The sequence below is a fragment of the Opisthorchis viverrini genome (genome assembly GCF_000715545.1).
Source record: "Opisthorchis viverrini unplaced genomic scaffold opera_v5_92, whole genome shotgun sequence".
Taxonomy (NCBI): Eukaryota; Metazoa; Platyhelminthes; class Trematoda; order Opisthorchiida; family Opisthorchiidae; genus Opisthorchis; species Opisthorchis viverrini.
In genome coordinates this window covers 757353-771705 of record NW_008751748.1, presented here as the reverse complement: position 1 = coordinate 771705, position 14353 = coordinate 757353, and the positions used below count along the sequence as shown (strand labels likewise).

Genomic DNA, 14353 nt, shown 5'->3' with positions numbered 1-14353 from the left:
ATCTCGTTGACTTCCTTTCTTTGACCAATGTTTTGAAGACCTTAACATCGCCATTTGACCTCGGTTACTTTTTTTGTTACTATTACCACTGAGCTCGTCTTCGTCCCACTTCAACAGTCTTTCGGCCACCCGGCTCAGTTACCTTATCAAACTTAACTTTTCTCCCATTACCGAGCAGGACTGTTTTCCTCATTCGCCCCCAGGGTTTTTTATTATCTTCCACTTTTAATTTTCCAATCATCTTCCAATCTTAAGACTGGTCAGCGGTCATCCGTTCGGATCTCTATGATACCTTGCAGCTGTGTTTCATTCATGTGTTATTTAGTTTCTGTCAAAATTCAGTTCAGTTTATCGGCTATAAACTGTGTACCATAGGCACATGGGTTCCAGATTACAGATGATCGGAAAGTGGGAGAATGTGGGACATGCAATCAAGCCTTGTAGGCGACGGCACATCTAGTTGATTCGGGGTGAGACGGCTCAGTAGTTATTGCGCGAATTTACTGGCCGGAAGGTCCATCGTTCGAACTCAATCTCTACCTCTCGACTTCCCCTGCCTAGGTTTGGACAACCTGACAGTATCCCGGTCCTGGTGGCATGACAGTTAGGGTCCTGCAACTGAACAATTTATCTCTATTTTCAGTTCGAGAACTTGTTAGCTACGCATTGAAGGCGATAGCTTTGATGCATGGGCGCTACTGACTGCACGATTGGGCCATTTCTGCCAGTGCCACTAATCACTGGTGCCCAGCGCAGGGCTGGGCAGAAAGATCTCTGTGAGACGGACGGTCTTCTGGCATGCGGAGAACCTGTCCTAACCAGTGTAACCTATGAAGCGTGAGCTATTCATCTATGGCTTAGCTTATGTGCTTTAGATTGTTTCATGGCTGTATCGAATTGGATTTCCATCCTTACAGAAGTCCTCTGACTATGGGACCTGCTTTTCATAAACCATCTGTAAGTCATGGAAGAATTCTGGTAAGAATTTTGAACAGGCTGTAGCCAGCTAACTCATGCCATGCTGCAGAGACTTCTCAAATGCTCGAAAACATTCCAGATCTTCTGGAGTTATCGCATCATTATCTTCGTTTTATCAATCCTTTCTTGTGTATCAGTCCAATGTTCTGCGCTTTTTTCTCCAGGTATATAATTTTCCAATCACACGAGCATCTTTTGCGCCAACCGCGTTTCCAGATTGCTAGCTGTGATTGTAATCTGGTCGCTTCATGCGCTAATTGAGCAATATCGGCGGCGCACACCTTCATGGAGCGAAACCACCGCGATTACCCGTGCGAAGACCGTAAAGTTGAACTCCTATTCTGCTTACTGCGTAGCGACTGTTGCCAGAAAGTAAGAGAGCCGGTTTTCATGCTTTTTATAAGTACAGAAACGTCTCACACCTCGTCAGTGTTTGAACGCTAAAGAATTTCCACTTGAGTGCAAGGACGCCTTACAAGCGTTCGATCTGTGCCGAATCGAGCTGGTATGTTCAACTGGGATACGCTAACAGATCTGCTTTAGATTGATAGAAGAACACGATTGCGTGGACGAAAATACGGGTCAAACGACTAGCTGTCCTACTCGGTTGAGGGAATTTCCATATTTATTTTAATGGCGTCAGTATTTGTCACCGTTGGAACTACCTTGTTTGATCAACTTGTTGAGGTCACAAACGAGCCCCTTTTTCATGCAGCTCTTTGGATCCTCGGCTATCGCTATCTTGTGGTGCAGTATGGACGTGGTACTACCATACCCTGTGCTCCCTCTGATGAATCCGTTCAAAAGGCCGTTGTTGAACTTGGGTGGCCAGTCAGTGAAGCATATCCACTGGAGCTTTCCATGTTTCGCTATAAACCCAGTATTCAAATGGAAATAGATGCAGCGAGCTTAGTTATTAGTCACGGTGGAGCGGGGACGTGTGTTCAAGCTCTTACACCAACTGGCTCACGACGACTGATTGTAGTTATTAATGACACGTTGTTGGGTAATCATCAAGAGGAATTGGCGTTTACGCTTGCACGAGGAAGACACGCTGTGGTTACGACTCCAACTGATTTGACAACGCTACTTCTGAAGGGTACCTCTGCAATATACCCTTCTGATGCTCAGTCGTTCTACGAGGTGAGTCTGTTCTCACATCCTATACACTACGTTTTAACTGTTGGGGTCATCACTAACCTTTCAGTGCCCAACGAAAAAGTGGTCCACGTTGGTCTGTTTTTATCCACCATACACTCAAGTTGGTAGAGCATAGGTATGCCGTCATCTGAGAAGGCTTTGGTCATGGGACTGCTAATATCGCAAACTACTCAATAAGTTCTTCATATCTGTCAGGCATCGCATTGACTTTCGAAAGTCATTTTAGTGATCAGTTTATTCACTGTTAGAATGGTTCGATGTTGACTATCACCCTCGCGTCCCATTTAGCTTACTGATTTTTGTTTACTGTCTCTCTGCTTAGTTCTCCCCTGATGTCAAGCAGTTCCTTGGACCATCTGTTCCTCCAGAACAAGCCGGATTCGTCGGATTTCATCGCGGTCATCCAGAACGCTTGCTGGCTTACTTGGATGAACGTCTGACTGTTCTACGTTAGAAACTTTCGTATCATCCATAGGCCATGTAAAGCCTTTTATAACTTCAACGATGTCATACACGAGTTTTGATTGAAGAGCTGGGCCAGTTCTTGAAAGGGCGCCAGTGCAGCCAGTCCTTTTTTTAGCACTTATTGAAGTGAATATGGCTGTATGGCGTGTGCTTACCAGTGAACACTTTAGGTGGCAACCATAAAAGTTTTAAGGATAAAATTTCTGCGTGATTCCTGGAAGGGTCAGTAACCTCGCTCCATATATCTTGGTGACTTACCGTGATAGTTGGGGTTGGGATACCTGAATTGGTTTCTCTTGGACGTTTCGGCATATATTTACCCAGCCTCTGGACACTGTACCCGAGGAACAGCATTGTCTCTTATCAGGAGTTTCAAAGCTATTCCGTTTCATCCAAAATTCAATTCTTACGATGATGTTAGCTACATCCGTGTCTCGGCTCCTGCTCGTTTGTTTCGACTCATGCTGAACTCGACTGGTCTCTGGCAACTTTCTGAGTGGGCTTAATTAACTATTGGAAAAAAAGTATTGCTACGAAAAGATGTATTCTTCGGATGCCCGTTATTTTGTCCGCTGTAATTTGTGGAACGTAGTTACTGTGACTAACTGACGTAATGAAGCATCAGTTATAATGGCGTTTTTCTACTCTCCTGCTATAAAAGGGCTCTTTCCACATTCTTCGTGGGAATACTTGAAAACGCGGCGATATCTGTGATAAGTCATACTATCATACTCATCCTCTATGTCTAACGTTTTTAGGTGTTTCGCTAAAATATGCATGGAATTCTTTCCACCTGTGGTCATCTTTGAGAGAGACGCTATTATTAAACACTGAACAATTGAGTCTACGTAATGAGAACTTGAAAAACCGTCGTATGTGGGTAGCGGTCCCGATTTCTTGGGAGTTACCACCGCCCCAGGGAAAAATATCATGATAAATTTCTGGGCTTTTTATCCGTTATCGCGTTATTGTGTTCTCCGGTTCAGCTGCGTACGTTTTTTTCGCCCCGACAACGTTTGTAGCCCAGGTCTTGTGGTCCGTAAGGTTTCTTCATGACGCTGGGGACCTCACTTCATGCGCTGTTGGAGAGTTTTTTTTTAATGTTGAACGTATACCCAGAGGGTCCGTCAGCAGCTCCTGTCTAAGTGGCAAAATTAGTGTAGGGGACCGATGCTCCACAAGTCTCCCATCCAATGCACTGTAAACGGCTTATTGTATTTTTAGTTAGCCACCTGGATCTCTCATGTTTGTAGCAGTGTGCTCTGCGCGCGCATCAGAATGTGTACCAAAAAAGTCACTCGTCAAATTGGTGCACATCTATCGTGTCTCGCTTATTAATGAACTACAATCTCATCACTTTTGGAAATGTTTTGCAAATTTTTCTGTGCTTTTTTACTGTAATTGTCCCCAAAAAAACGAAAATTATGGTTATAAAAGCATGTCTATGGCAATCATGGTGTAGAAAGCATGCTGCAGACAGACACCTAAACCAACAGCTGAAAAAAGACAAGAGTCGTCCATACTACCGCAGTGAATAGCAACACGGAAAACTTGTTTGGGTTTTGCACCGGCCATGGAACTCAGGGTGGTGTAATGTGGGATCTTTTTACAACGAAACACTAGTACGTGTGCCTGCCTAGTACTCTTCATGATGTGGCACGGTATTTTCATCGTATCATAACAATAAATTTTGAAAATCTCCAAATATTTACATTGTACAAACACGGTCCCCTGCTTATGAGAAACAAAACTAAGAAATACCGCGAGGGAAATAGTTCCGCGATCCACGTCTTTCTTCCTTCACGAGCTGGGCTCCAATGAGGCTCCAACGCCTCATTGCAGCATAACATTTGAGCATGAACAAAACAACAACCGTGCGAGTGATTGGTTGTTTTCTTTGTGAATTTAACTTTTTTCACTTACCGTGTGAAGCGAAATGGACCGAACTCTGCCATCTGAAGCAAGTTAAGGCATGACGGCTGGTAGTAATTTGGTGGTTGAGTGCCCTGTAATCTTTATTCAGTCTGCGAAATCACAGTAGGGTAGATTTATTGATTTATCGAACTTGTTCTTTTGCCGGAAAGACCAAAGTTGTGCGATTTGGCTATCGGAAAACGGCTTATGCATACTTGTTGGCCATTGTCAGATAAAACAGCTTAAAACAAGCAAGTATTAAGGAACCACAGAGTGAGGACTCATGCACCAAGATGAAACTGGTTCATGTAAGGGAACGTCTCTTCCTGAACTGCAGGACGGGAGCGTTTTAGTCCTCTCATGTTTAGACAGCTCTCATTTTTCTGTTCTATTTACTCCTTGGAAACCGAAAAGAAATTCAGAGACTTTGTTCATATTCGGCGTGTTTTCCCATGTTTTTTGTCCGTAGTCTTTCTAAAGATTTACGGTCTGCAACGGTAAAAATCGTTTTCAATACAGTGCAGCACTGTACCACTCCCAAGTCAGAACTGCAATAGACGTCTACGTTCTAGTTTTTTGTGTATATTTGAACGTCCAGTGGTGGTCGAATTTTTCACGGATTGTTGACATCGCTCATTTCACATGCGCACCCCGGCGAAGCGGTTGTCGATTAATTCTTGAGATCAATCATGAAGGGTAGCACGTAATTTCGATTTCTAGAATATTGACTGGTGGATGAATGAATAAGTTCTTACAGCATTGGTAACTTTAAAGGTAGGATCATAGTTTTGAAGGAGTCGCTTGAATTCATTAGGATTACGTCAAATTGTTATGACAGCTGTAAAGCCACAAGCCGATTTAAAAAGCAAATTTGAAGCCACTCGTGCTGTGTAACCAAAGGGCGACTTGGACGCCTTGTGATAACAATGCATTCAGGAAAAATAAAGAACGGGCAAAATGCTGTTGGTTAATTTTAAACGCAATTAATGCAATGTGTTCTTTCAAGATGCTTAACATATCAACGTAGCAACTCAGAGTGAGAGACCTGTGTCTACTTCTGCATTTCCCCCCAACATGTTGCGTTGGTTGTGCACCAGAATTATCCACATTCGTTTGGCTAATGAGTACAAATCTAGTTTGGAATCGATTATGTGTAATCAAGCAAAATGCCGGGACTAAATAGGGGCATATCAAACGGGTACTGACCGGATACAGAACTCAGTAATGATGGTTCAGGATAGCCGACCTCTGGAAACCAATTGAAGCTAGGTAACCGATCGGGATTGGTACCTGTTAGGAATTCTGGGATCAGCAGCACTGATCTTTCCACATACCCTCATATGATGATAAATTTAATAACATTTATTTGTGGTTCTCTAGCCTGCTCGTAATCCTATCTCTCCATATGTGATGGTGCTTGTCTGTTGACAGCTTTTTGTGCAGAAAACCCAACTTGAAGTATGTTGTACAGCAGTGTTCGTAGGTTTAAAACGTGCATCTGCTGCTAAACCCTTGTTTCCTTCCCGCTACACACAAAATCAACAGTGTAGCCATAACGACACAGAGATTTTGCTGCCATTGATTCCTTTTGCTTGAAGCTGAACGGGGTCTGTCGAATGAAGTTATGTTGGAGTTGGCAGTCATTTCTACTGGTCGAATCGGTAGCTGGTTTTCTGACTGTCAAGCACTGTTAACCTATGAGCCTGGTCTCTGGTTAGTGACCTTAGCACGCTTTTTCCTGCGGTTGATTATGTTGCCCAATCTAATTGTTTGACGATCGGTCACGTTTGAGATATCCGATACAGTGGGTGATTCTTCACTCCTAGATTGGATCAGTTCAGCAAGTCAGTTGACAGATAACATGTCTTCTGGAAATTCCCGTGAGGGGTGTGCAACCCGACGTTCAGAATTTGTACGTTTTTTAGATTGAAAACCATCTTGATCTTTGTAAGTAGGGAACATGTATATGGGAACTATATGCGATAGGTCGTTGGTCATATAGGAATGGCGATAAACGTGAGCTTACTTACGATTTGAGCGGTTGAATTGCTCATCCAAGTAACCGTTCATATTCGAAAGTCTGTGGTGATCAAACTCATACATACAATTGCAACCAAATATCCAGTGCGCTCACCGCCGATGTCCTCTTGATTGCTGATGAAGCCTCTGCAACCTGAACTATTAACAGTTCGTTCTTGATCGAGGGTGCCTTTTCATCTTGCAGTGGACAGTGGCATAGTTGTTTAACATAAGTCAGAGAAAAAAGGTTGTTGCTAAGTCAACTTCATTCAGGGGAACTCCCGCTCACAGGCTCGCCTGCTACAGTGATAACACAGTTGGTCCCTGTAAAAATCAACCGGATAGTAGGGCTCCTCGAATCATCCTATAAATTGTATTTTCTGTCTGATTTATATGTCCCGCGATCAAAGGAGGAAAGCAAGCGTCTTGGCAGTTCACCCATAGCCTCCGGTATAGCTTTGTGTGAGCGCCATTTCGATTCCAGTGAGCCGCTGGTCACTGTATGACCGACGATACTCAGTCCTTCTCCCTGTTGGACTTGTAGTTCGTTGTTCTGTTAAGGGAGATAGAAAACGAGGGTTAACATTCCCCTAGAACTGAAGTGCACAAAATTCTTCCAGACCACTTATAGTACTGCACAAATGATACTGGTCTGTTTTCGAAAGCATTGTGCTCGCTTGATAGCCCCGACAGTGGTCTTCAGGCCACACAAGTGATGATACGAAAACCGCATCTAAGACACTGAGCGATAAATTGTTCTGCCTGTGACGCTAGCTAACCAAATCCCTCGGTCGGTTAGGCGGCCTCAATGTAGAGAAACACGAAAGATTTTTTCGACATTTTCGATGATCCGGCGTCATTACTAATTAAAGTTGTATCCTTGCCTCTACTGTGACTGGTCTTTGGGATCTCCATCTTGAACCCGGTTAATTTATTTTTAGGAGGATATACTGTTAACTGGAAAACAGGGCTTTATTAAAATCGAGCAAAGTAAAACGAGTAACAGTGCAATAAAATTTAAGGTTAGCTATAAAATTATACAGTACTCGTAGGTACAAACGGTACTACTTGCCATCGCAACTGACGTCACAGTGCAAACATATAAACTTCTGATCACAATGAGAAATACGCTAGCAAGTTCCCATTACGGCGTTTTACGATCTACAAAGAAGACTACGTTCTAGTGAGAAGAAACGCAGCTCCTGCATACCAGACCGTACAAATAAACATTCTCGCATTCTTATTGTTCCTACAGTAGTGCCCAGACGATTCACTGTCCTGTCCATGTCCTCATTGATCAGTACTGATCTGAATGCATATTACATTGCATATGGCTAGATATGTTCATTTACGAATTCTATTGCGACAGAACTGCACTACATGTATTCAGCTGTCCTTTTTATGTGTTTAGTTCAACAACATAGGACGAAAATTTATGGCTTAGGCTTTGGGAAGGAATTTTCGTGAGGAATGTTCTCGGTACAACCTTTGTTTTTTTAGAAACCTAGAGCTGCTGTTTAAGAATGACTTGATAAACAGTTAGTAGTTTTTAATTGGGTAACGCTTCGCTTTTGATACAAAAGCTTCATCAGACCAAGTGAGCGGGTCATCAGGTTGGTCAGTTTTTAAGGCAGACGGCAAACCAATCAGTACGAGGTCTTCATTTTAGCGCACGAGATCAGTGCTGATTGTCAATTGACGGCTCTTGTCGGTTAGCATAGTTGCCAAAATCTTGCGTTGATGGATTGTGGGAGTTTCAACTTAGCTCCGATCGGGTTTGTTGCTTAATTCTTCACTTCAAGATGCTTCAATTGGTGATTCACCGCGGGTGCCACTGGTAGATTTCGTTGGTCTTCGTGGGCTTGTAAGTGTCATGACACTTTAGTTAGGGGGGAGGTGTTTGGGGTTAATTACGATTCAGCTGATGACTACTCCTCTTTCTGATAACCGCACACCAACACGTGTTAGCTCGACTGATCCGAAACCGTTTTCCACTCGCTTGCCAGCTTCATACCCTCTATTCCGTTGATGCTGGTATGCTTGATGATTTCTACCGCCTCGCTTATCAGTCTCTGTGACCGCAGTCCTCGCCTGAGGACGTCAAAAGACCTTCAGTGCTCAACCATTTATGTATTCGGAGCATTACTCAAGTCTGCTGAGAACACCAGGTCAGCAATGCTGAAATACGTCGAATAGTTTTCGGAAGAAGTAACTTACCTACGATAGATGAACTACTCACACTCTACAGGTTGCGCGTGTTTCGCCACATGCTCCGTATGCCAGTCTACCGACATCCTCGAAGGGTTCTTTTCACACAAACACGCAAAAGGTGGAAACGAGCCAGGGGAGGTCAAACAATAAATTACTTGGCGGCGAAGTATGAAATCCATTACCAGCAAACTCAGCTGTGCTGGTCATTGCCGTCTCCCTGGATGGGGACTCCGAGACGGGACACACCAGCAGTTAGAAATATTGTCAGACACGCCCTTACTGGCACTCGCGCGTCCAAGCTATTGCCTTCAACGCATAGCCCCTTCCCAATCTCTCAATTTAAAAGTCCACTGTTGACCATGTATTTAGGCATTAATTACGTCATCTACCACCTCCGATGAGCGGTTACCTATCATTTCCACAAATTATCTGTAAACGAAACTTTGGCAGTCATAACCACTGTACAACAAGTACGCGGTTCTCATAACTAATGAAAATGATGATTTGATCTGCTTGTATATTCGTGTTATTCATTAGGCATTCACACTCATGCAGTCTTCGGCGACCGTATCGCCCCGTCATGCCTAACTTGTTCAGCGACCCCACGTTCCCTTATGTTTATATCATGTAACTACCCACAACCGTCCACCATTGCCCGATGAATCTCCGGCGCCTCATTATTGCCTATCGTGTGTCTGTTAACAAGATTTTGTCCAAAACCAAAGCCTGTTTGTCGTGCACTTTAGTTCCGTTATCCCGACTTCCATTCACGCTACCTGGACCCTACCGCCAGCGACGTGGTGGTATTCGGTACACCAATTTCATGCATACAATAGTTGGAATGTAACCCATTTAGTGCTCTCAGGATTACCGTATGGTATGGGATCGTTTGATCATTGGGAAACTGCAAAAAGAGAATTATATGATCTATTAGTTATCGCAGCCTTCATTGTGGTCCCGACACGAGGAATTGAAAGACTTTAGCAAAATTGTTAAATATCTTATGTAAGTTTCCTTCGTGCAATCAGCATAGCTCTATCTTGTTATGAGCGGTGGTTTTGGTAGATGTCCAGTGCTTATCTCGTCGTTAAACGCAACACCATCTTTTGCTTTTAATCCGAGGTCCATTGTACGGTTACTTCATCCCTTTGGTAACCGATCAGAGGATTTACCAAACCCCTCTGAAACGATGACTTCCCAGTCGGTCCCAAGCATTTTCCAATTGATTACTTTATCCCTTTTCGGATTTATCACAAAATACAGACCATGCATCCTAAAGGCCTCCAAATCCTGATTCCTTCGTAGGAGGTTGGCCAGTATCCGGGGGTATTTACTTAGTTGGAGAACAGCCTCGTTAGTGTTGGAAACAGATGCACAACTTTGATTCACCTTAGTGGATAGCCTTAGTTCTGATTTGTATGGATGAACCTCGGTGCAAGTGATTCCTCGAATTGGAGAAACCTGTCACAATCAAACACATCTGACCAATCCACAGCTGTCTTGGTAGGTCCTTGCAAATATCGCTTGTTTTTGCAAAACGGGTTTATGTTCTCCTGTTTTTACTTATCGGTCGACACTTAGAACGTGAATTGGTAGAAAAGCGGTAGATTCTCAATCCTGTTACATTTCAAAACCGCGTGATGGACGATGTCTGGTGTACCTAGTAAGTAGTATAGCGTAGTATAGCTAGTATACTATAGTTTATCTCACTATCTAAGTAGTATGTAAAACTGTGGAAACGCATAATGCTCAACGTAATCGTCGGTATATTCCTCTCAACTTCATTATCCTTACCAATTTGCAAGCTAGTGTGTTTTTGCCTATATTTGGACACACCCATGGTCAATCACACCTCAACTTGTGGAGTTGCCGAGGAGCTTAGTTTACCGTCCGCTACGAGGTGGTCAAGTTTACTTACTCTCATAGCAGATAGGATTAGCAAAAGCCTGAGCACAGCAAGAGCAAGCTTTATTGTGAAAGCATCACAATAAAGTAAGTTACATTACGCAGTGCATCCCAACGATCGCTCCGTTATGGTCATACATCAGCTACATCTTGGAAGCAAACCTCAATGGCTCATGGACAAATACTTTTAAGCTAGGTCACTAACATGTACACTAGTCATCCTTTGTGTTTAATACACACCAGTTAACAGTATTTCCAATAGGAAAATTGCACATGTACACTTCTAAGAGTGAATCTTTGAAGTCACTTACCATTTGCTGGGAGACACCATTTTGCGCGGGGGCGGTAAGCTGTGCCTTGTTTGAGGGCTTCATCGATTGTATTGCACAAGCACTTGCGTATATGCTAATATCGCCGAAACCGGCCAGGCTCGAGCTTCGACTGTTCGGAATTGGACCGGTCTGACGTGTGTTTTGCTTGCTAGTCAATGGTATTGGTGTGACAGGGGTCCCGTCTAGTGGGCATGACGCTGATCTGATGAAAATAAATCGATATATCATGCACATATAAGGTGATTGGTGATGAATAAAAAAACCTGAATAATCTGACTAGCAGTAGTACGGTTTTACTCCTAAATGACAACTTATTTGCTCGGGACAATTTTTCATCCTGAATACGATCCACATGGACCACCCGGCAGAAATTTCATTGTATCTTCATTCTCTAGCAGAGCCGTATTCACCTACTTCATGAATGGGATTCACAAATGCCACCTTTTCAGAGTTCCTTGACTCAGAAGGTTCATTACGGTATCTGATCCACAAAAGAACTCCTGGTTTCATGTGGACCGATTATCACATACTCTTTCGGTTATTTATTAGCTGAAGATTCCACATCCTAGAACACACTTTCTCGTTATTTTAAGACACAATGCATACGGCATGTTCGCTTGCATTTGTTCCTACCAATGGGAAAACTCCGCCTAGCATTACATGTATTTCCTCTGTGTAATTCGAACGGAAAAAAATAAATTTCAGGTGCTAACTTCGTTTCATCTCTTCTGGTTAGTTCGCCAACTCCTCATTACTTCATGAATTCTGACCACTCTGTCTTAAGAGACCGTCCTCATAGAACTAGGAAGGTATTGGTTGGCTGTTTTCGATTTTCCGGTATGGTATTTTTCCGGAGTAGCTAGGTAGTTACACGTATTTGCTTAAAACGTTTTCTGGACAACACGTTCATGAACGCTGTTTGGACGTTCCAAGGTGCTGAAAGCACACTTACCGGTGCAGCAACCACGGATCAATACAAGCAGCATGAAAGATGTGCTGACATCCTGGACTGAGTCTTCGCACAACGTCTCCAACTTGATAGGCCATCAGACAAATGCGACACTGACGTCCAGGTGCAAGCAGCCCGCTAATTTTTAACGGGCCCCATTGTTCTGTTCGAGTGAGAAACCCGCGTACGTTATGAGATCCCGAAGTGAATTGAGCTTCTTCGTGCCATGTGCCAAATGTGTTGGCGCGATCAGCTGTCGGTTTTTTCACACCCCCGCACTTCCCACCCGTCATTCTTGGAAGCCTCACAGTCCATTGCGGAAGAACTGATAGACTGGTTGACGCTAGCGTGTCACTTTCACCAAAGAATTGATACCAGCTGCGTTTCGGATTTCACATGAAAAAAATATGGTGTGTTTATAACTGGTGAAACGCGTCGGCAGTTTCGTTTGATAGTCACCATCAAGTGTATAGAAGAGAGACACTTGATATGAGTTGTCTAATTCTTCTTCAAAAGCTGTGCTGATTCAGCATAGTAAAACCTCGATATCGAATTCTTTTTGCGGGTTATACCTCTCCAGTTCACTCAATTCGAACCTGCGTCAGTCTTGGCTGAACTGGCGCGGACTATAAAATCTACTATCACAAACCTTGTCCTGTTTTGTGGTGTTTATCGACGCAAAATGACTTCTGTTACCATCTAAACGACCGGTTGTTTTGATTTTCTAACAGCATACTACGCGGCACTGTACTATTACTATTATTTTATTGCACATTCCAATGCCACTGCTGGACGCCAACCATCCACTTTCATGCAGACACAAAGGTCCATTTGAACGAAGTCAAACTGTAAGGATGAGAACTTCACACTACAGACGATCATGGTAGCTATAATCGTGGAGACTAGTTTAGGTGACCAGAGGAGATTCGAAAGGTTTATATTTCAAACCTTATGAGATGTACTTAGCCCTATGTGGGTGATCGTAAGATTAAGATTATCAAGCCATTCTTCAAGTTTTCTTTGAAGACTGAATCAAACCACTCCATGTATTGTGTGAAAGAGATCTAATCCTGTTTCAGACTCTGTGACCATCGCCCAAGTTAAATGTTATTAAAATAGGGGACAATTTATAAAGTCATCACCATCGTGTTTAACGTCGATGAAAACTGCTGAAGTGACTTTGCCGATAGGTATTCATGTTCGTTCAACAATGACACAGGTCGGGGAAACTTAGTGCTTTGTGGGATCTCGTTGTTAGGTCAGTACATATTTGATGAACTGGATGAAATGAGTAGCAAGGATTAGCTATTAGATTGAAAGAGGACAAAACAGTCGATTGGCCGTTTGCGAAATTGAAGTCACACTTAAGGGGATGGTGTAAATTGCCCTTAGGGGCCGATATCCAGAGCTGTGGTGGGTATGTAGCGGACGAAAGTCCGGGTGCAAGTGCACACGCTAGAAGACTTCGCCATTCCTAAGCGCCTTTGAGTTCAAGGAAAAACAGGATGTCTTAGTAAGTTGTGTTTACCTCTTGACATGCCTAAAGCTGTTTTTATTTAGTGGATTTAGGTACAGCCACAATAGGTGTCCAGCCTTATGCTGAAAAGGAATAACACTTTTACGTCCGTTTTGCCCTACTTAGATCCATGTTGGTCCGAAACTCAGACTGGACAACGCAACAAAGTAAATAGGTTTTTTGCACGCTTTCGAATTGCGTTCTTCATAAAGGTGGAAAATTTACGGAATCAAAACCTAATGCACTTTCATGGAAAGGCCGTTGGGCGAAGACTTGCATGCCCATCTATTTTCTCAAGGACCGTGTTTCTACGCGAAGAGAGAATGAGATAATTAAACTCACTTAATCTTACCCCTTATGTTCTCCTTAAATGCAAATTTTGGCTCTAAAGTGTGGTGCAAATTGTGTGGTGTTCCTCTGTTCTTGGGCACCCGCGTCCAGTTCTTTTGGGGAGTCTGCGACAGAAGTGGAGATTGTAGTATGTAACTGCTAGCTTTAATTGCTGAAACTCGGTCATGATGACACTAAATATATTATGAAAAAATCGCCCGCCGTATTGGTTTGCAAGGTCTGTTGCTGTGAGGACATTTTTGCCTAGGTCGTCGTAAATTGGTGCTTAGACGAGATGAAATTTAAACGACGTTCAGAAACAACACACTTTTGACAAGTTACTCTGTTCACATTTGCTTGTCTAACTTTAAAACAATCTACGCATATCTCAGAATTGCGAAGGTCATCGGTAAATTGGCTTGGTATACCAACTCCTCGACAGGGCTCCTCAATAGACATTTGCCTTTGCCAGAAAGGTCCTCTCTACTGCGCTGTTATAATGGTGTTTTTACCAAAGTCAAGAGTGGGTACAAGATTGTATGACCAGGTTGGGAGGCGATTGGTACTTTGCTT

The 14353-nt window shown here is 43.2% G+C and overlaps 2 protein-coding genes across 2 annotated transcripts in view; one reads left to right on the top strand and one right to left on the bottom strand.

Moving 5' to 3' along the window:
- Window positions 1–1032: 1032 nt before the first annotated feature.
- Window positions 1033–2676, top strand: T265_05095 (hypothetical protein; the record flags this gene model as incomplete). The annotated part of the gene is made up of 2 exons (XM_009170012.1): window positions 1033–2121; window positions 2462–2676. The coding sequence occupies 2 exons, from the start codon at window positions 1612–1614 to the stop codon at window positions 2591–2593; spliced, it is 642 nt and encodes a 213-aa protein (XP_009168276.1).
- A 3810-nt stretch (window positions 2677–6486) lies between these two features.
- Window positions 6487–14353, bottom strand: part of T265_13683 (hypothetical protein) — a gene marked incomplete at both ends in the record, with an annotated part of 15428 nt that continues 7561 nt past the window's right edge. Inside the window, 4 exons of the mRNA XM_009170032.1 lie at window positions 6487–7090; window positions 10965–11187; window positions 11938–12312; window positions 13793–13905. Coding sequence (XP_009168296.1) covers window positions 6902–7090; window positions 10965–11187; window positions 11938–12312; window positions 13793–13905 — 900 coding nt within the window. The remainder of the gene's footprint in view (window positions 7091–10964; window positions 11188–11937; window positions 12313–13792; window positions 13906–14353) is intronic.